Here is a 23,170-nt window from a genome sequence, read left to right on the forward strand (position 1 = left end):
CATAGGTAGCTAAAACCTGTAATTTTTTTCTTCCGCAATATTACAAAGATAAGCACTTTCCTTTGTTGCTCGACAGCTAAAATTCTGACACAAGACCTCATTCTCTTGCTTCTTGATTACTGTAACCTCCTGCAGTCTGGCCTTCCTGCCTCTCACCTGTCTCCCCTACAATCTATCCTAAACGCTACTGCCATAATCACTGTACTTCCTAAATCTGTCTCAGCATCTCCCCTGCTGAAATCCCTCTCCTGGTTTCCTTTCAAATCCCGTATCACACACTCAATTCTCCTTCTCTCTTTTAAAGCTTTACACTCTTCTGCTCTCCTTTCATCTTAGCCCTAATTTCTCCCTATACACCAACCTGACTCTTGCGTTCTGCTCAAGGATGTCTTCTCTCTACACCCTATGTATCTAATGGCCTTTCCTGCCTTAAACCTTTTTCACTGACTGCCCAACAACTTTGGAATGCCCTTCCCCTCAATATCCAAATAGCACCCTCTCTATCCACCTTTAAGACCCACTTTAAAACACACTTGCTTAACGAAGCATACAGAGGCGGCACACTTTATTTGAAGTGGGCTGGAGCCGCAAGCCGGGAGGTGTCCCGGCTTGCTCGTTGCTTTCCCTCGGCGTGCCGCGCATCATCGATGCGCAGTCACGCTTCATCGGGAGCGTGCGCGCACAGCGCGCGTGCCCAGGGCTCCCCGAGGGAGCCCTGGTGTCCCGCGATGTGGGGTATGCGGTGGGGGGCTCCGGGGGACTCGACGGACCCGGAGAGGGGAGGGGGAAGCCCCGATCGGAAGACCGATCTTCCGAGGCTCTGGCGCGCGCCCGGGACACCTCGGCGCGCGCCCGGTTTCTGTTGCGGCCGAGACGGGGTAAAGGTCATAATAAACTCGGCCGCAACAGTATGAATAGCTCCATGGCTAATACTTTACACGTCATACATAAACCTTGGCCCCTTGCAGACGCACTTACCAGAACGCCCTCCTACTGCTGCGGCCAAGTTTATTCGAGCATTTGCCCGTTCTTGGCCGCAGCAGTAGCCTGGCGCGCGCCGGAGGGTGACGGGCGCGCGCCGAAGCAGCGGAAGAGCGCCCTCCGATCGGGGCGCTCTCCCTACCGCTGCCGGGTCCGCCGGGTCCCCCGGAACCCCCTGCCGCCGTCCCCCACATCGCGGGACACCAGGGCTCCCTCGGGGAGCCCTGGACGCGCGTGCAGGGGGCGCACGCTCCCGAAGACGCGAGACCGCGCGTCGGTGACGCGCGGCACGCCGAGGGGCGGCCACTAGCAAGCAGGGAAATCTGCCGGCTTGCGGATCTGGCCGCACTGCGATTAAGTGTGTCGCCAGTGTAATGTCTCTGTTCTTCCTACCTACCAATTAGATTGTAAGCTCTTCAGAGCAGGGACTTCTTTTCCTAAATGTTACTTTTATGTCTGAAGCACTTCTCCCATTATGTATTATTTGTTATTTATATGATTGTCCCGTGTATTACTGCTTTGAAGCGCTATGTACATTAATGGCGCTATATAAATAAAGACATACAATCATACTGTACATACAGCCCGCAATACTATCCTCAATCCTGCCATAAACCTCCCTCCCTGCGATTCCAATACTGACACACCCTACTCTTCCCCCAATGCACATTTTACTGTCATTGTGAATATATAAAATAGAGAGCGGCTGTCCAGTGAGCAACGTGATAATCAATAAAGTAAATTTATTGTACAGGGATCAACGTTTCAGTCCTTACATCGACATTTGCCTTGATCGAAACATCATACCTCCTAAAATAAATGTAATTAATTGATTCCCAAGTCCATCGGAGTGTGTCCTATATTCACAGTTATACCCCCATTCAATGGGGGATTCCTGTGTACCCATCATAGTTTATCTATTCACAACCATTCCTCACTTGTTAGTATATGATTCATGGTTTGAACCTCAAAATATCCTTAGGGTTACATTGCCTCATCAGATTACCAACCCCCACTCTCATGTCCAGGTCTCGTTTTGATAATTACCAGCGTGTCCTGGCAATGCAGTTTGCCGTGCAGGAGATCAACAGGGACAGTGAGCTTCTACCCAATGTCACCTTGGTCCTCCAAGTCTATGATTCATGTACTGTGATACAGTGGGCAGTAGAAGGAACCCTACAGGTGCTGACTGGGCACAGGACGCCTGTGCCCAATTATAGGTGCCATCAAGGTGTCCCCTTGGCAGCTGTCATCGGCCACTCTATCTCTACATATTCCATTCTGATGGCTCAGATTCTGGGACTGTACCGATACCCACAGGTAAGGTTGAGTTTGCTGTCTGTTGTGCTAAAATAACCATTGGAGCGTTTACATTTCGTATACTGTAGTCTGCCTGTGTATTACGCATGTAATTCCACATAGTCTGCCTGTGTATTACACGTATAATTCCACATAGAATTTGTAGGGGTCTCTGAATGGGGGGAGTGTTGGTAATTGAAGTTTTTCTTTACCCCTATCCCGATATGCCTTTATCAGAGAGTCAATAAAGATAAGGGAAGGTGGGGATATGGTCTCTGTCTATAGATGCACTTGTTGAAACAACAGGGACATCGCACAAAAGAGAGCAGTCAGAGGAAATCACACCCCTCCCAAGACTTACTTTACAAACATAATAAACAAATGTAAAGGTGTCTGATTTGAGTTTATAAAAAGGTAACAATCCCATTAAGCGTGTCAGTGGATTTAGTGCACTTCGGTCGTACTGCTTGCACCAGTTAACAGTGCATTTTGTTAAGCCTAATGCAATATTTACTATGTGATTTAATGGAGTGATACATTTAAAAGTCTGCCAGATGCTAAACTGTTGTAAAACCAGCACCAAACATAGTGAAGGAATCTCATTTTTAGCAATTGATAGTTTTCCCTTTGATAAATGTGGTACTGTTCTTTTGCACTAGTTTTGCTCCAGTTTGGCATCTGGGACATATTTGTAAATTTAGCCCCCAAAATCCTTGAATCAATGTGGATTCAGTTTTGTTCCCCAAACTCGCTGGCATTTTCCTCTCAACAGATCAGCTTCTTCTCCACTAGCTCCCTCCTGAGTGACCGGACACAGTTCCCTTCCTTCTTCCGGACTGTCCCCAGTGACGCCTTCCAGTCCCAGGGACTGGCCCAGCTAGTGCTGCACTTTGGCTGGACCTGGGTGGGGCTTGTGGCTGTTGACAATGATTATGGGCAACAGGGCATCCAGGTCGTCCGTAGAGAGATACTTAAGGCTGGAGCTTGCGTGGCCTTTACAGAAAACATCATGATAAGCCAGCCTGACCGCAATGCTGCACACATTGCCCGTGTCATCAAAGAGTCAACGGCCAAGGCTGTGATCATCTTCTCCACTGATTTTGACTTGCCTTACATTCTGGATGAGATGTTGAGACAGGAAGTGACAGGGAAGATTTTGTTGGCCAGTGAAGCTTGGGCTACTTCCCCCTTCTTATCAGTGGACAAATACTTAGGACTTCTTTCTGGAACAATTGGCTTTGCCCTCCCAAGCGGGACTATCTCGGGGTTTAAAGAGTTTCTCAACAGCATCCACCCATCCATGTCTATGGGAGGAGAGTGGGTGAAGATATTCTGGGAGGAAGCTTTCAGCTGCAAGTTCCTGGACCAGAAAACCCTAACAGGCTCATCAGTGACGTCAACAAAAAATTGTACAGGAGCAGAAAATCTAGAAAACATCCAGAACCGCTACAATGACGTCTCCGATTTAAGAGCAACATACAGTGCCTATAATGCAGTTCATGTTGTAGCCAAAGCTTTGCAAGATTTGACTGACTGCCATGAAGGAGAAGGACCATTCTCACATGGAAGATGCTCAGATATTTGGAATTTCAGACCATGGCAGGTAGAGATCTTTAGCAAACACAAAACTAGCGAGCATACAGCGTAATACAGTATGACATTTTGTATAAATGATTTTAGACACCTTTTGATCTTCCAGAATTAATGATGAGATTATAGTATACAGAGCTTTCAAAACTTTTTAGCTTTCTTCTCTGAGTGTACCGTTGCAACACAGAAGGAAACATACTTTATACTGTATATTCTCTCCACTCCATGTCCCTTCTCAACACATCAGGATATAAAGGTTTTGCCCTATTATAAGGCAACGTTTTTTTTTCCAGTAAAGTTATTTTCAAAATGACATACTTTCCTAATCTTTCCCCACCCACTTTTCGAGCCAATCAACAGTCGGATGTATGAGGTAGGAGGGTAAAATGGAGGAAGCTCCACCATGGGGACATGATATCCATGTTGCTTGTGGAAGGAAGCTAAAACAAAGAGAGACAAACACAGAGACACACAGAGGAAGAGAGATACAGAGAGATATACAGGCAGAGGTACAAACAGACAGAGAGAGACAGAAAGAGACACAGAGAGAGACAGACAGACAGAGAGAGAGAGATACAGAGAGAGAGAGACACACACACACACACACAGAAACACACACAGAGAGACACACACACAGAGAGACACACAGAAACAGATAGAGATATGCGCACAGAGACAGAGAGAGAGAGACATACACACAGAGACAGACATACACAGAGATACAGAAAGAGACATACAAACAGAGATAGAGAGAGACATACTCACAGAGACAGAGAGACATACACACAGAGATAGAGAGGGACACACAGAGAGAGACACAGACAGAGAAAGACATACAGAGACAGAGAGAGACATACATACAGAGACAGAGAGAGATACACATAGAGACAGACAGAGACATACAGTACACACAGAGACATAGAGTGACACAGAGAGAGAGATACACTGAGACAGAGAGACACCAAGACAGAGAGAGAGAGAGAGAGAGAGAGAGAGAGAGAGAGAGAGAGAGAGAGAGAGAGAGAGAGAGAGAGAGAGAGAGAGAGAGAATGAGACAGAGAGAGAAACAGAGGCAGTGAGAAACGCAGAGAGAAACACACAGACACACAGATACACAGAAACACACAGAGAGACACACAGACACACATTGACACACAGAGAGAGAAACAGAGAGACACACACAGAGAAATACACACAAAGACAGAGTGAGACACACACAGAGCCACAAAGACACAGAGATACAGAGACATACACACACATACCCACACAAAGACACATAAAGAGAGACAGATATACACAAAGTTTGTGTATGTGCGTGTGTAAATTTTTCTCTTTCCAGCTACTACTGAAATTAGGGGGTTATCTTCTAACCAGGGTCACCCAATAATTGAACAAATACAGTACATGTTTCCTTCTAACTGTGCTGCCAGATTACACTTGAAGAAGAAACATATGAAGTTTGGTAAACTCTCTACATTATAATTTAATCTCTGAAGAACTCCTCACAGGTATCACAGCCTGCAACCAATCTCCATTTCACCAGGCCACCAATATGGCATCTTGAACTTTGTACTACACTGGTCAAGACATAGAGCATAGCTTTGGGGTAATACGAAGCGTTATAGGGGTAGATACACCAAGCTCTGTTAAATCAGAATCCGATCGCACATGCGCAGAGTGGCAAGCCGGCATACCGCCTCCAAATTCTGCTGCCATAAACCCGGGCCTATCAGGCCTAATGGGAAATCTGCCACTGATAGCTGTAGTCTTACACTTATCCTGACCCTATACAGTAACCAAACTATTTCAGTGTTAAGGCTAGGAGTAAAGCCACTATTTGCTATGACCTACAGTAACTAATGTTACGTTAAACCCTGCGTTAACTATAGCTGAGCTACTGCATGTGATATGCATTGTTAGAGGGAACGCCTCATTCGCATATCATTAGCAAGGGCTCGTTACGGCTGAAAACAGCCATTAAAGCATCATTGCTGAGCATTTAAAATACCTTTCAGTAGAGATGGGTGAATTCGCCCAAATCTGTTTCCTGGATTTTTGCTGATGTTTTCCCAAAAAAATCAGTTTTGCTGTTTAATATCCGCAAACAGATTTGGGCAGTTTCAGTCAGTGCCGGTTCATCAACAACCACCATTGGATAACACCAGTAGAGGGATTTGTAGAACCAAATCCGCGGATTCAGCAATCTGTTGGGGGATTCTTCATTTTTCCCCCCCCAGAATCCACTGAATTCATTGGCAATAATAAAAAAATTCCGCAAAATGTGAATCTCCTTTTTTGACATTGATCTGTGAAAATCCATAAACCAAAGGAACCGGTCGATCCATTGCGGATCCAAATTCGTTAAAAAAAAAAATCACCCATCTCTACCCGGTGAAGTTAACTTATCATAAAATATTTAACGGACTTCCGAGGATCTACCCCATAGAAAGCAATTATATGGAGTAATAGGAGGAGTTATAGGGAGGGGTTTTATGGGCCATAGGAGGAGTTATAGGGAGTGGTTATATGGGGCAATTGGGGGAGTTACATGAAGGAAAATAAAATGTTGACAACATACTGTACCCAGTTTTGGGTTTAAATGACCAGCACCTCAGGCCAGCAGAGTCCCACTGCTTTCAATGAGTTTCCTTAGATAACTCCACTGGTTCCCATTCCTTTATGAGCCTCATTGTCTGTAATAATTCTGGGCCAATATAACATAACTGAACCTCCCTTCTCTCTCTGCAGCTCTTGCATTATGTGAAGAAGGTGCGCATGAGAACGAGCAGTGGGAGGGAGCTCTTCTTTAATGAGAACGGGGACCCACCTGCGGTGTATGATATAGTGAACTGGCAGCTGAGTCCGGAGGGTGGAATAAAACAGGTCAAGGTGGGAAGCTATGATACCAAAGCTCCAATTGGACAGGTTTTCACCATCAATGCCAGTGCCGTGCATTGGGCGTCAGGTGTAAGGGAGGTAAGGTACTGTCATGGAGAGGAGTTACTGTACTTGTATTGGGAGTACCTATATGGGCAATAGAAGTAGTTATACGTAGTGGCTATATGGGCAATAGGAGGAGTTATTTGGATGATGGTATTGGGTAATGGTTGAAACGCAACCTAAAATTACCTGCTCATTAATTTCCTTAAGAAATGTAATCTCTGTTCTACTGCGGTTCGATAAAATTACTCAACCATCAACTTTCAGTGCTGTTGACAACGTGTCATATCCCAATAATCCAGTTTGTCTTAACCAGTCAGGACAGAGTTTGTCCTTTTTATAGTACTGTATCCCAGTCATATCTTCCTCTTTTGCACTTCTTTCCAAATTCTCCTTCAGGTCCCTATCTCCGTCTGCAACAGCAGTTGTCTCTCTGGTTTTAGGAAGGCAACATTGAGAGGGAAGCCTGTCTGCTGCTTCCAATGTGTCCTCTGTTCCAGAGGAGAGATCTCCAACCAAACAGGTGAGTAGATCTTAGAAGAACTAGAAAGCCAACATAAAGTCTGAATTTAAATTGATAGATTATTAAATTCATTATTTGTGTGTCTCTTTCAGACTCTCTTTATTGTTCTAAATGTCCATGGGATATGTGGCCCAATCTTCAAAGGGACAAATGCCTCCCAAAGTCCAGAGAATTCCTCTCATATGAAGAGCCATTGGGTGTCACCTTGGCAGTTACAAGTGTCTCCTCCTCTTTATTCCCGGTTGTTATGTTTGCACTTTTTATCCACTTCAAAACCACTCCCATTGTCAGAGCCAATAACTACACCCTCAGTTGTCTTCTCCTGTTGTCCCTGTCCCTCTGCTTCCTCTGCTCTTTGGCTTTCATTGGTTTCCCCCAACCTGCGAAGTGTCTTCTGCGCCAGGTAGCTTTTGGTATAGTCTTTGCTCTCTGTATCTCATGTATCTTGGCCAAAACTATCATGGTGGTCTTCGCCTTCAAGGCCACCAAGCCTGGTAGCAATCTGAGGAAGTGGACCTGCAATCAGGTGTCTTATCTTATTGTAATTGTATGCATCCTTATTCAAACTTTTCTCTGCATCTTCTGGCTCTCATTCTCACCTCCCTTTCCAGAACTCAACATCCAGACCAAATCTGGGGTCATTATCGTTGAGTGTAATGAGGGCTTCCCCATCATCTTCTGGGGCATGCTAGGATATCTCGGTCTGCTGGCTACTGTTAGCTTTATCGTTGCCTTCCAGGCCAGGCAGCTACCTGACAGCTTCAATGAGGCCAAGTTCATCACCTTCAGCATGCTGGCCTTCCTCAGTGTCTGGGTGTCCTATATCCCGGCCTCCCTCAGCGCACGTGGCAAGTACACTGTGGCCATGGAGGTATTCGCCATCCTGTCTTCCAGCTGGGCTCTGGTGGTCTGCATGTTTGTGCCCAAATGTTTCATCATATTGTTCCAACCCAACATGAACTCGAGAGAGCATCTCATGGGGAAAGAAAGAGGTCAAACTCACAAGGTCAAATAAAATTAAATATCAGATGCCTACTCAGACCCAATAAACCATTTCTACAGTCACCTCTTTGTATGTTAATTGAAAAGTGCTACTTCTGATGCTTTTATATAATTGTTGCTGGGTGTTAAACTTTGTTAGCAACTGAGTAATTAAATGGAAGAGAAAAGTGATCGAATGAATGAGTTAAATTATTATTGTTCAAACGAGAGTATGTGGGTCATGGGAGACCAGAACAATTACACCAGGGATCAGTACACTAGACAGAACTGCAGAGTAGAACAAAAATTAATTTAATGGAAAACTTTTCCACAAATTTCCAGTACATAAAACGCACACAAACTCACTCAACTGGGGTAACTGGGGGAACAGCCTGAGGCACACGGCCCAAGACCTGGTTAATGAGATTACTGGGGTTGAAGCTGGGCAAGGACAATACTGATACAATCCCCTTCCATAGGCAAACCATACACATACAGCCCCATGGTTTACAGCTTTCTTGCAGAGCAAGTCCACTCTGCATGTGGTCGACGTCTCTCTGGTTCCTCAACAATTCCATCAGAGTGTCCAGACCTACAATACAAAACTCTGATGTGATTACAGCTCATTTTAGAATAGAGAGTTAATCCTTACAGGCCCCCACTCTTGAACCGAGTTATATATCACTGTTTACATCCTTTAAGGGGAACATATAGGACTGATACAATATACTGTGCATACATAAATAACTATATCATATCATTGACAGGTAGGGGTAATGGCATGTTTAAGCTTAATTTATACTGCTGCGGCCGAGTTTATTCAAGCATTTGCCCGTTCTCGGCCGCAGCAGTAACCTGGCGCGCGCCGGAGGGTGCCGGGCGCGCGCCAAAGCAGCGGAAGAGCGCCCTCCGATCGGGGTGCTCTCCCTCCCGCTGCCGGGTCCGCCGGGTCCCCCGGAACCCCCTGCCGCCGTCCCCCACATCGCGGGACACCAGGGCTCCCTCGGGGAGACCTGGACGCGCGTGCAGGGGGCGCTGACACCCGATGACGCGTGACCACGCATCGGTGACGCGCGGCACGCCGAGGGAGTGGGGCTAGCAAGCCGGGGCATCCCCCGGCTTGCGGAACTAGCCCTGCTCGGATTAAACGTGTCGGTAGTGTAAGCATCCAAATCTACTCATACAATCATACCAGCCACTTAAGCGGAGAGCTCTGGGGTAGCAACCACATTGGGTTGGTCCCCAAAATTGATGCTCAAAGGTCGGAACTTAGCCGGCCCCAGATCATCCTGCCAGGAAAGTCCATCGGCATTACAATGCTCACTTCCCTTCTTGTGCTGCACTGTAAAGTCATACATCTGTATGGTAAAACTCCACCGCATCAGCTTGGCATTATCCCCTGAGACCCACTGAACCAGCTCAGGGGATTATGGTGTGTGCACAGTAGTACAATATATAGGTAGCTATACACATATGGCTGGAGTTTCCAGTGGGCCCATACTATGGCCAAACACTTCTTATCAATCATAGCACAGGCCTCCTCCCAATCTAGCAACTTGCAGCTCAGGTAAACGATGGGGTGTTTGACCCCCTCAGTACCCACCTGAGAGGCATCGTTCTGAATCAGGAACTGCTTGTCATTGTTGGGTGCTGCAAAGATCAGAGCGCTTTCCAGTACAGCCATGAAGGCACTCTGAGAATCTGTTGATCAGGTTAATATGCAAAGGAGTTGACTTTTGTTCAGGTATATCAGAGGTTTGGCCAGGGCACTGTAGTGGGATAACGACTTGCAGTAATACCAGGTGGTCCCCAGAAATGCCAGTACCTCTGTCTTGGTCTTGGTAAGTGGCCACTCCACAATTGCTTCCACCTTGGCTGGCTCAGGTTTGAGATGCCTCCTTACTACCCTGTGCCCGAGGTATATGACCTCCACCATCCCGATTTGACACTTGGCCGGCTTTAACGTAAGCCCTGCCTCCTGGATGTTAGGCCACCGATACATGGGTAATGTTGTCAACCCAATTTTTACTAAAGACCACCATGTCGTCCAAGTACACCTGAGCATACCCTTGCATACCCTCAAGCAGGTACTGACACTTTTGACAATAAATTTAGGCCAAACCCCACACAATGGGAAAGGGAACCTCCACCCATGCAGCTTGCAACATCAGCTCTTGGACTGCTCTGCTATGTGAACAATGGTTCCAAATTTATGGGACAAAGTCCGAGCAAATCTAATTTGACAAGCAAACAAGATGTTATTCTGAGCATTCCCTTCAAAAATATCTATAAGATTATTTCCCGATAGCGCTTCAGCCCTGGATGCAATTATAATACAAATACGCTTTTTAGGACGTGAGTTTAACTTTGCTCCAACGTCAGTAGAGGGTTTAGATTAGTGTAAAGGTAAATCCCAAATATCTAAAAATGGGTGGTGTTACTGTAGCTGAGATAGAAAAGGATCCCCTTTTTGCAGCACAGAGAGACACCCTACAGTTAATATAAAACTTAAACTTTTAATATTGTAGTTGAAATATAAGTTTTTGGGATGTGACAATAAACAGACAACAAATATAGTTAAAAATCGGAGAGTAAATGCGAGAGCGTGATTGTGCTAGAGAAAAAATTGAACTTAGTGGGTCTATAAGGGTAAATGATATTCACCCTGCCCCCAAGTGTAACACACATAAATAGAATCACCTGATGTACAGGTTGTATTCTATAGACTCCTGTATACTACAGATTATGTTACAATTTGGTAACTAGAGTAGCGAACTGTTGCTGAAGATGTTAGGAATTTATTCTATATATACACTCCTTGTGGCTAGTTCTTATCCGTATACTACTTACATAAATATAATGTTACAGTTTGTCCAGACTGTGGCTATATACTTTCCTTAGCTCTGGATTATCAAAATAGTAATATTGGAGGCTATTTCCTCCTGCTACATGTGATATCTGTATTGCATGATATCCAGAGACCCTGGTGGCTTGGTGCTCATTGTCTAAATCTGTACCTACAAACTAGTATAGTGGGCAGGTATATTCACCTCCCACCACTAAACAGGAGATGTTACCTGTTTAGTTAGGTAATACTTGGAGTCACACTTAAGGTACGTTACCCCCGAAAGTGTATTCTCCAGTATATAGCACAAGTGTGGATAATAGGATAAATGGAACTACACATCGCAGCAGTTTGATGTAGTATATATAAATGTCAGAGCCTTATTGCTGCCCACGGCTGCAGTCTCGGAAACGCTCTGACTATCACTGTCACCGATGAAGCCTAAGTGGTGAAACCTTTATTGTATCAAGAAAAAGTGCGAGCTGTGTAGCGCTATCCTAAATATAATAAATGTATATCAGTGATTACCACTCTGTCAATATAGAAAAGTGAATAAAATAAATTGGTCTGCTAACTTAAAACACTAACTACCCAAAGTAAGTGAAATAAACCAAGAAAACAGATAATAGGGGCGCCCTTGCATCTACAGTATAACAGGGTGAGATAGATGAAAAAAAACATATGTTAAATAAATGTGCACAAATACAACCGTGTGGATGTGACAAAAATTGCTGAAACAGTTCCCATAAAGTTCATTGGATGTAGAAAACTGGAACCAGCTGTTGCTCAGCACATAGAAAGAGATAAATAAAACAACATTGTGTAATAAAGTTAAGGGACAATGCACCTATATTAACTAGTATGGAACTTCAACCATATAATAACAAAAAAGAAAAAAAACAAAAAACAAAAAGAAAAAGAAAAAATATAGTGATTGAACAAGCATTAAAAAATATGAATAAAAACAACTGATTACAAAGACAAAAAATCTAAGACCAATAAAACATGAACTAATAAGACATCCACTGTCCTGCGTCCGGCAACTATAAGAACTTACAAACTGCAAGTAGGTCATGCGCATTTGAATTTTCTCCAAATGGCTGCTCCTCCACTTCTGGCGTGATACCGGGATGTCCTCTCCTTCTCCTACCCAGACCTGCTAGGTGTCCGGAAGGGACCTCCGTCTGCTGGGGAATTGGTTAAAAAAGGGCCTCCAGACCTCTCTTGCTCGCGACCTCAGCTCCACTTCAATATACAAATAAATGGTTAAGGATTACATCAACATGTATACATAAAAACTCATATGTATCACATAATAAAATTAATCCAGCAGCACTTTTAAAACTAAATGATAGTTCCTCTCCGAACAAACCAGCAGCTAGACAAATGTATATCAAATGTCACACTCTGATTGGCTACCGTACCATGTGTCGCTGGCCATCTTTGTTTTGATGACGTCATCTTAAAGGCAATTGAAGCTCAGCCAATCTGATTGGCTGGTGTCATTGCCTTTAAATGATGTCATCATTTCCCCCCTCCCCCAAATCACATGGTTTTCACGGCCCAATCAGGGACCCTTGGCCTGTTGTATGGGTGTTGCGCCTGAAAAAATGTAAACAAAGAAATCCAGCTTTTTTATCACCTGCCTTTAGCTGGTAAGCTTTATTCAGCGCAACTTTCGCGTACGATAAGTTTGCGTTGCTTAGTGAATCCCGTAGGATTCAGCGCAAACAGCTGATCGTACGAGAAAAGTTGGACTTTGAAAAATTTCTTGGAAAAAGTCAGTTTTAGAGCGCAAAGTGCCTGTTTGCGCTGCTTAGTGAATAGCGCTCGGCGGAACTTCACGTTCTTTGTGCTCTTAAAACGACTTATCACTGCTTAGTGCATAGCCCCCTATGTGTACACCGAACATGTATAAAAAAACCTGACTGTATTTATGCATTTTTAAATTTTCTGCAATTAATGCTGCAGCAGATAACATGGCGACTGTAGCAGAAATATATGAATATTTCATTTCTAACTATGATTTTTACAAATTTTCACCTGATGTTCGTGGGTGAAAACGTTCAATAAGAAAAACCTTAAGTAGCGATCAGTCTTTTTTTCGCATTGCCCCTCCTGCCTGAGATTCAAGAGTGTATTGGGGTGTGGTCCCATATTTTTACAGTATGTTTGATCATGGCAACTTCAAAAGGAGAAAGGTCGAGTTTAATCCATATAAGATTCGTCAATCCAGCAATCTGCCAGTGCCGCCAATAGCGTTGGCAACAGCGCTAGCACCAGCACCAGCTTACAATAATGGTCTGACTGTCAGTGAAAACCTGGTGAACGGCAATCCTTGCTACCTGTCCCCGCCGGAATACCTGCAAAATTTACAGCCTGAGCCTGATTTCACGTACTGCACCGACACACTTTATTCGAGCAAATGCCTGGTTTGTACCTGGCAGAAACCTGGAATCCGCCACTGCTCACCTCTTGCATGCTTCGTTGCGCTTGCCTTCCCAGCCACGGTTCATGCCTGGCTGACGGGGGCCTGATCTTGTTAAATGATAATGAGAATGATTTACTAGGCTGCGATGTTTCGATTGTCCACCAGATGGCATAAACTCATGACTTAAGTAATGTGTGGCCTTTGCAAGTTGTTTCGTTTCCAAAAAAAGTTACTTTATCCCAGTACAGTATGCTATTGTGTAACTTGTCCTTGAGACTGAAGGAATAGTTGCAAAAAATGTATCAATTTAGGCTTTACATACAGTAATGTATTAAATAAAGACAAAGATCATTTTCACTTACACTATTCTACAGAGACATGAGTGAACAAGTGGAGCCCGTGTTCCAAAAACCTGACAGAAGTTATGCTTATTTGATATGGGCCGCTATAAATGCAACAGAGGATAAGATGGCAACAGTTGTTCAAATTTATCAGTATTTTATCGAAAATTATGACTTTTACAGATTTTCGCCAACTCCTCATTTGTGGAAGCATGCAATAAGGAAAAGGTTATGTAGTGACCCCTGTTTTCACCGTATTGAGCCCCAATTTGTTGGAGGGTATTGGTGTGTGTCACAGGGTTTTTCCCGTATCTATGATAATGGAGGCGGCAAAAGGCGAAGGGTCGTGTTAAAACGAAATAAGAAGCGACAGTCCCTGCCAAGCAATGCGCCAGAACCAGAACCAGAACCAGCAGCAGCACCAGCTTATCATCATGGTCCCGCCGTCGGTGACAAATCTGAGATGGATTTCGCAGCCAGTTTTGATGAAGCTTGCATGTACCTAAGCGATTTCCCGCTGACTACAGGTGGGCTAGTCCCTCTGCAAAATGATGAAAGCTGGACTGGAAGTGGGCCGGCGCCAGCGCAAGCTGAATGGGAAATTTAGTAATACTGTACTGTACAGTATGGTGAGTACTGTATTTTTGCCGTATTATTTTGGTGGGGCTGGCTGGGAACTTCTTTAGGGGGCTGACCATTACTGTACATTAAAACTTTTCATTTTGTTTTTCCTCAGAAAAGAAAACGGCTAATGGGGGGATTTCGATGGATTATATTGTACTGTATGCTGATGTTTTCCGGCCATACAGTATACTGTGTAATAAACCCGAATAAATAAAACTACTGTATGCATTTATTCTAAAGTACATGTTCAGTAAATTACTGCACATACTGGGGGCGAGATGTGTTTGCAGCAGAGAGAGATTTAATAATATTGTACAGTGAGCAGGGGGTTCCCTGAGCCAGAAATTAATGCTCAGGGAACCCCCCTGCTCCTGATCAATATTATTAAAAATACGGAAAATGCTGCGTCATTACCATAGCGGATAGCCGCTAAGGCAATGAAGGGGTTAACCCACCGTGCCCGCTTTATTGTGTGTAGTGGGGATGGGTGAGGGGGGTATTTGGCCCTTGGTGTGAGTTTAGGACTTGCGGGAGGGGGGGGGGGGTTGCGGGTGCACTTAACCCCTTCACGATCGTAGCAGTTAATACCGCTACGGTCATGAAGGGGTTAAGCCCTCCCGCTACCCCACCCCCCCCCCCCCCGCAAGCCCTCCCCAACCATCGTTGGGGCGAATACCCCATTCACCCACCCTCCCGCTACCCACAATAAAAAAATACACACACACAGCAGCCGCCAAAAAATAAATAAATAAATGACAATAAATACATTGGAAATACATTTTTATTGATAGTGTAGATGTGCAGGGGGTCTCCGGAGCTGAACCGCGGTGGTTTTAGGTCTGGGGACCCCGTGCCCCCCGAGATACAGGCCCCTTTAGGGGCTGCCGGTAGCCCTCTGCTTGGTTTAAAGGTCCGATCACGTGATCGCGGCCTGTAAACCAAGCAGAGCAGAGGGATACCGGCACCCCCTAAAGGGGCCTGTATCTCGGGGGGCACGGGGTCCCCAGACCTGAAACCTGTGCGCTTCAGCTCCGGAGACCCCCTGCACTTGTACACTATCAATAAAAATGTATTTCAAATGTATTTATTGTCATTTATTTATTTATTTATTTATATTTATTTATTAATTGTGCTGCTGCTGCTGCAAGTCGTAAACTCACACCAAGGGCCAAACACCCCCCTCACCCCCAATAAAAAAAATTCACGCACAGCAGCCCCACAATTAATAAATAAATCTAAATAAATAAATAAATAAAATCTATGTAAAACCCCCTCCCCCTATTCTCGCTTTTAAAACGCCCTGCCTTCTCTCTAATCTATGTAAAAAAAACCTCCCCCTATCCCCCTATCCCCCTATTGTGTGTGTGCGTTAAGCTTCCCTGCAAGCTATGTAAAAAAAAACCTCCCCCTATTGTGTGTGTGTTTAAATCTGGCTGGCCTGTGTTTCTGAGTGCTGAGTGCTCTGCGTTTAAAGGTCCCGATCACGTGATCGCGGCCTGTAAACCAAGCAGAGCAGAGGGATACCGGCACCCCCTAAAGGGGCCTGTATCTCGGGGGGCACGGGGTCCCCAGACCTGAAACCTGTGCGCTTCAGCTCCGGAGACCCCCTGCACATGTACACTATCAATAAAAATGTATTTCAAATGTATTTATTGTCATTTATTTATTTATTTATTTATATTTATTTATTAATTGTGCTGCTGCTGCTGCAAGTCGTAAACTCACACCAAGGGCCAAACACCCCCCTCACCCCCAATAAAAAAAATTCACGCACAGCAGCCCCACAATTAATAAATAAATCTAAATAAATAAATAAATAAAATCTATGTAAAACCCCCTCCCCCTATTCTCGCTTTTAAAACGCCCTGCCTTCTCTCTAATCGATGTAAAAAAAACCTCCCCCTATCCCCCTATCCCCCTATTGTGTGTGTGCGTTAAGCTTCCCTGCAAGCTATGTAAAAAAAAACCTCCCCCTATTGTGTGTGTGTTTAAATCTGGCTGGCCTGTGTTTCTGAGTGCTGAGTGCTCTGCGTTTAAAGGTCCCGATCACGTGATCGCGGCCTGTAAACCAAGCAGAGCAGAGGGATACCGGCACCCCCTAAAGGGGCCTGTATCTCGGGGGGCACGGGGTCCCCAGACCTGAAACCTGTGCGCTTCAGCTCCGGAGACCCCCTGCACATGTACACTATCAATAAAAATGTATTTCAAATGTATTTATTGTCATTTATTTATTTATTTATTTATATTTATTTATTAATTGTGCTGCTGCTGCTGCAAGTCGTAAACTCACACCAAGGGCCAAACACCCCCCTCACCCCCAATAAAAAAAATTCACGCACAGCAGCCCCACAATTAATAAATAAATCTAAATACATAAATAAATAAATAAAGACATGAAGAGAAATAAATATATACTGTACAGTATATACACTGTATATATATATATATATATATATATATATATATATATATATATATATATATATATATATATATATATATACAGTATACATATATACACTGTGTATATATATATATATATATATATATATATATATATATATATATATATATATATATATATATATATATATATACATACTGTATGTGAGTGAAAAGAGAAAAAAGTAACCCGTATGGGAGCACTCAGGTATGCAATTGATATATTTGTTTATTTATTTGACACAGTGCAAAAAGGGATGAATAAACAGTACATGATTTAAAAACACTTAAAAAAGAGGCATGGACCCTTAAACACTAATGAACAGCACTAGGGAACGACACACACTGTCAACCCTAAACATGAAAAGGATAGTGACTCAAAAAACACTAGGGAGAATCAAAGTGAATCACAATACAGTAGGTTACTGGGTTTAAAGGCACCTACAGTATACAACGCTAAGGATAATGCACACTACAATACCAAAAAGTATTTTAACCAAGCAAGTAAACCAAAATCAATATATACTGTAAGTAACAACCAGAAAAGACAATTTAAAACCAAACTAACCCTTACAATACCAAGGATTACATCTATCTAATTGTAAAAAACCTTATACATTATACACAGCATTGTTTAAAAACCCCTTCCCCCCTAATGTTTGTGTTAAGCAGATTACACTGAAGGGAGAGAGATATAAAGGCCTAAAGCCCCTTCCCCCCCTAATGTTTCTGTTAAGTAGATTACACTGAAGGGAGAGAGATATAAAGGCCTAAAGCCCCTTCCCCCCCTAATGTTTCTGTTAAGTAGATTACACTGAAGGGAGAGAGATATAAAGGCCTAAAGCCCCTTCCCCCCCTAATGTTTCTGTTAAGTAGATTACACTGAAGGGAGAGAGATATAAAGGCCTAAAGCCCCTTCCCCCCCTAATGTTTCTGTTAAGTAGATTACACTGAAGGGAGAGAGAAATAAAGGCCTAAAGCCCCTTCCCCCCTAATGTTTCTGTTAAGCAGATTACACTGAAGGGAGAGAGATATAAAGGCCTAAAGCCTTACCTGCATTGGTAAACCCTCCCTGCATTGGTAAACCCTCCCTGCATTGATGTCGTGTAGTGTACAGTATGTAAATGTGGGGAGGAGGGGGGCCCAATGTGCATAATGTACTGTGAGGTCTAACCACCCTCACCCCCTACCCACATACTGTACCGTTACCCCCCCCCCCCCCCCCCCATCCTGGCCATGGCCCCTCACGCACAGCAGCTCCACAATTAATAAATAAATCTAAATAAATACATGAAGAGAAATAAATATATACTTTATATATAAATGTGAGTTTATAACTAAAATAAAGAATATTATTTCTAGGGGCCCTAGAACAGAAGTTCCCACGCCAATTTCGCGCTCATTGCTCTTTTTTTTGCTCTTTTTTTACAATTTTGCTGGTCTTGCGGCTTTGCAGTATGCAAGCAAAAAGCGCAGTGTATGAAGTCTGGGTGAGCGCTTTCCACATTTGATGCCTACGGCACCTTCCCATTTCTACACACTTCAATACCTGCACAGTTGGTAGCGCTTTCCATCCCAGCTACCATTCTGGATTTTCACCTCTCACAGGCCATTCTTGCCCGAGTCTGTCCTATCAGACAGGGGCATTAACCTGTATCCACACCACCTGGACAATTTCTCTCTGTCAGAGACTTGTGCTATTTATTTTATATATTTTTGTGTAATTATTCATGCAAATTTATGCTCATTTCATATGTGGTTTTCAACATAAAGTGGCTGCTGGGCCTGATCCTAACTCATACAGTATACAGTAGCGCTTCCCTGTTTGTTTGTTTATTGCAAGCAAAAAGCAGTTTGTAGTACTGAGTGTGAGATAAATTACTGTACTGTATTTATCAGTGTTGATCAAAGAGAGTTGATCAGAAGGATTCCCCTTATATACAGTACGTAGAATTAATAAAATTGTATTATTTTCCGATATCCGCAGTGATTCTGGTCAACCTGACAGATTTTTAGTAATACAGTATACTGCAAGACCATGTGTTGTCTACCCTTTACTACAGTATACTGTACTGTATGAATGACAATAGAGTGCTGTATACTTTATAAGGGGAATCCTTCTGATCAACTCTCTTTGATCAATACTGATAAATACAGTATCATATTTATACCCCTTTAGCACCTGTCGTTCCATCCTATGCACCCATTTACTGTACAATGGTGATTGCGGTCGTATTCACGTACTTTATGTGAGATAAATTAACCAGTTCTTTTATTGCTGAAGTCGCCACAAAATACTTTTATTTACAAATACAGTACAACACAATGGTGAAACATTTCAAGTTAACAGCAATTCAAAACATCAACACACAATAATACATACTTTACAGTACTGTATACTGTACTAGTATATTTGGGCCTTGTCTTTGGGGGTTTATTAATGCAATTATTAGGGTGACCTGGCGTTGGAAATACTGACACAGTACAATCCTACAGTACAGCTACACCACCCACCCCCTCCCTTAGAGTTTTTAATCCCTCCCTGGCCAAGCATCAATCGTCTGGCTAATCCAATCCAAGCCATTGTTTTGTTAAACTGGCCCTGGGCTGTTCAGAACAGCCACTGCTTCTAAATTACTGAAAATATACAGGATAAATATACAGTGATGTGAAATAATCCTTTCTGTGTGTCTGAGAGTGTTGAAAGTCACCAGGTCCTCATCTAGTAGAGTACATTCTCGAATACCTTTAGAATAAAAATACAGTATATATAAATATACAGTATAAATATTGCACAGTATACTGTAATGTTAAATAACCCATCCTGTTCTTTTTCCCTTCATACTGTAACAGTATCCTCATTGTGTCTGCGGTACAGTAGTTCATTGAGAGAGGAGAGGTTTTGTGTACATCATTACTGCTGTTTATATACTGTACATTTGACTGCACAAGCAGATTTGACGAACACAAGGCCCCCCCTCCCCTCTGGTGCACCCTTTTTCCTGGAACGACAAGAAAACAAAAACTTTGTTCAGTTACTGTACTGTACTGTATGTGCGTACTGTATTATGGTAGACCTACTGTACAGTAGGTGGCTGGTGCAGCTTTCTCTGGAAAGAAAAAATGGAGCAGTTAGTAGGCAGTTACTGTAGTATGTCAAACTAGTCTACTGTACTGTATACTGGAACTACTGTAAACTCTGACTATTGGGAAAGCTAAAATCTGTGCCATACTTACCTGTATCATAGTGTACCTACTGTACAATACTACAGCACTGTACTACTTTCCTGATGCTTGTCCATTGCGCGCGATGACAATGGGCAACACAGTGGCAATATGGTCTATATATTTATTGCATCGTTCCTCGGTGAGTACATCGTTCCAAAAACTCATTATGGCTGTATACAACTCGTCCTTCTTGGAGGGTTTCGCCACTTTACGGATGTGGTCCTTCAGCTGATGCCAGACCATTTCGATCGGATTGAAGTCTGGTGATCTGTGATTGGAAAGAAAGGACAATTAGTTTAAGAGATACAGTACACAGTAAAAACAGTGGGGAACATATAAATGGGACACGGTCTACTACACTTACTCCGCTGGCGTCTTCACCCAGTTGATGCCGCGCTCAAGGATATGCGCCGTCGACGCGGTGTGCTTGGGATCATTGTCCTGGTAAAAGCGATGACCATTGGGAAAGTCTTGTGTGATGTATCGCACTATCACGGGCAAAATGTTGTCTTGGAAGAAATCTTTATTCATGATTCCTATAGCAAGAAAAGAAAAGTGCTCAATAGTACAGTACAGTGCATACGGTAAGGCAACACTAGTCAAGTACAGTGCATTAGGCGGCATTATATTTGAGAAATTGTACCTTCAAAGACGACAATGCATCCCGGTCCACGCCTAGAGATGGCACCCCACACATGCAGCTTCACAGGGTGTTTTGGCCGTGGCTTCAAAGTTATGCGGCCTTTTTTGTGGAACGCAAATCTTGCAAATCTCTCCAGCGACACAGTAGACTCATCAGTGAAGATGCAATCCTGGAAAGTCTCACCGCTGTCGATCCATGCCTGGGCCTGGAGCACTCTTTTGATTTTGTTTGCGTCCCGTATCATGGGGTACGCTCTGTAATGACAATGAATAAAAAATGTTAGCGTCACAGCGCAGTACAGTTTGCAAAACAACATTTTTACTTTACAGTACAGTACCTCCTGTACTGTCCACTACTAACCTCACACGTCCATATTTCCATCCAATTCTGCGTCTCATCTTCTTTATGCTGCTCTCGGATACAGTCAGATTGTGGTTTTCCTGAAGAGTGTTTTTAACCCTTAATGCGCTCCTCTCATCATTCTCCTCACTTATTCTGTCCACCAGAAGAGTAGTCTCCCTACAATGCAAAGAAATTATATTGTGTTATTAATATGCAGCAATATAAAATGTATACTGTATACTGTACATGTAATGTTGTAATATACAGTAAATATAAATATACAAAAAATGTATACTGCTGTACTATAAATATAAATAGACAAAATATACAGTATACAGTACTGTTGTAATATAAATATACTATATAAATATACTGTTGTTATACTGTATCATAATAAATACACATCATATACTGTATATTCCGTTGTCAGATGAATTGCAATATACCAAAAGTGTATACTGCTGCACAAAAAATATAAATTGACCACACATACAGTACACTACAGTATATACTGTTGTAATATAATAAATATACTATATAAATACGGTATACTGTTGTTATATCATAATAAATACACATCATATACTGTATATTCCGTTGTCAGATGAATTGCAATATACCAAAAGTGTATACTGCTGCACAAAAAATATAAATTGACCACACATACAGTACACTACAGTATATACTGTTGTAATATAATAAATATACTATATAAATACGGTATACTGTTGTTATATCATAATAAATACACATCATATACTGTATATTCCGTTGTCAGATGAATTGCAATATACCAAAAGTGTATACTGCTGCACAAAAAATATAAATTGACCACACATACAGTACACTACAGTATATACTGTTGTAATATAATAAATATACTATATAAAACAGTTTTCTATATTTTTTTTGGTTAAGTTTTATAAATACAGTATACAGTACTTACGCATTTGTTACCCTTGGTGCCTTTTTGCGGTCTCTGTTTTTTCCTTGTGCATGATAGCACACAGTGCTTGATGGCACAACGAGGCCAGAAGCAGTTAACCAGCGCTGGATATCTGCAATTCGTTGTCCGCTCGTGTACATCTCCTTCATTCTCATGCTGAGATCCTTTGAAATCTTCTTAACAGGCATTGCTGCGAGTACTGTAGAAAGAAATACAAACACAAGAATGTGTATTCGATGTTTAGTCGATGTGTATTCAATGTGCAGTGAATCCACAAAATGGATGGTGTATTTATATGTTAATGACTCACATAACAGACCACCCACTTTCAACACCTGTACCTGGCCACCATGCATAAAAGGTTGTACACGTTGCATAGCCCACCACTTGCTGATCTTTATCTGAGGCATTGTCCAGATACTGCATTGTGCCTCCCGCTTACATGGAGCATCCCCGGTTCTATGGACGAAAGAATCATCTCACCTCTGCTGTGCCTGCCACACTGAAAAAGAGAAAGGCAGTTACCGTTCCCAAGCCAAAGGCAAAGCGACAGGCTAAGGCCAACAAAGAAAACCTTCTGCTGACCCCAAAGGCTAAGGCTTTTAAAACACGTCAGCCTTATTATGTGAAGAAGAAATACGGTACTGTGCTCGGTTCGCAAGACGCATGGCAGCCAACTCACCGAATCCGCAGACCACTTGCTCCCATATGCTTCGACGACTCTGCTGTAGCTGTCCCGGAAATCTTCAGCCCGGCTTCTCCACCCCCATCTTCTCCGGTTCCATCTGAAGATGCTGCTGCCTCTGAAATCAACGGGTCACTGTCTCCTTTGCTCTTGGACGACTCTGCTTCTCTCCCGGAAATCCAGCGGTCACCTTCTCCATCCCTCTTCCACCACGCTGCAGCTTCTCCTGTACCGGGCATCCCCAGGTCACCTCTTCCACTCTCCATCGATGCCGCTTCTCTCCAGGGAACCCCCATCTCATCCTCCGTTGCACCCATCCCCCCAGATCT

At 43.2% G+C, this 23,170-nt stretch overlaps 1 protein-coding gene across 1 annotated transcript; it reads left to right on the plus strand.

Moving 5' to 3' along the window:
* The first annotated feature begins 2,001 nt into the window (after nucleotides 1-2,001).
* On the plus strand, nucleotides 2,002-8,348 carry LOC142470949 (extracellular calcium-sensing receptor-like). The gene is made up of 5 exons (XM_075577754.1): nucleotides 2,002-2,125; nucleotides 2,940-3,883; nucleotides 6,619-6,846; nucleotides 7,210-7,333; nucleotides 7,426-8,348. Exons 1-5 carry the CDS (start codon nucleotides 2,002-2,004, stop codon nucleotides 8,346-8,348), a joined length of 2,343 nt encoding a protein of 780 aa, XP_075433869.1.
* The last annotated feature ends 14,822 nt before the right edge of the window (nucleotides 8,349-23,170 follow it).

The sequence above is a fragment of the Ascaphus truei genome, chromosome 20 (genome assembly GCF_040206685.1).
Source record: "Ascaphus truei isolate aAscTru1 chromosome 20, aAscTru1.hap1, whole genome shotgun sequence".
In the NCBI taxonomy this organism is placed as follows: domain Eukaryota; kingdom Metazoa; phylum Chordata; class Amphibia; order Anura; family Ascaphidae; genus Ascaphus; species Ascaphus truei.

What these genes read in the sequence shown, in the direction of transcription:
- LOC142470949 (XM_075577754.1), top strand. Translation starts at nt 2,002, where the DNA reads ATGTCCAGGTCTCGTTTTGATAATTACCAGCGTGTCCTGGCAATGCAG. An exon ending in GGGCGTCAGGTGTAAGGGAG is followed by an intron (nt 6,847 to 7,209) that starts GTAAGGTACTGT and finishes ATTCTCCTTCAG; the next exon opens with GTCCCTATCTCCGTCTGCAA. An exon ending in AGAGATCTCCAACCAAACAG is followed by an intron (nt 7,334 to 7,425) that starts GTGAGTAGATCT and finishes TGTCTCTTTCAG; the next exon opens with ACTCTCTTTATTGTTCTAAA.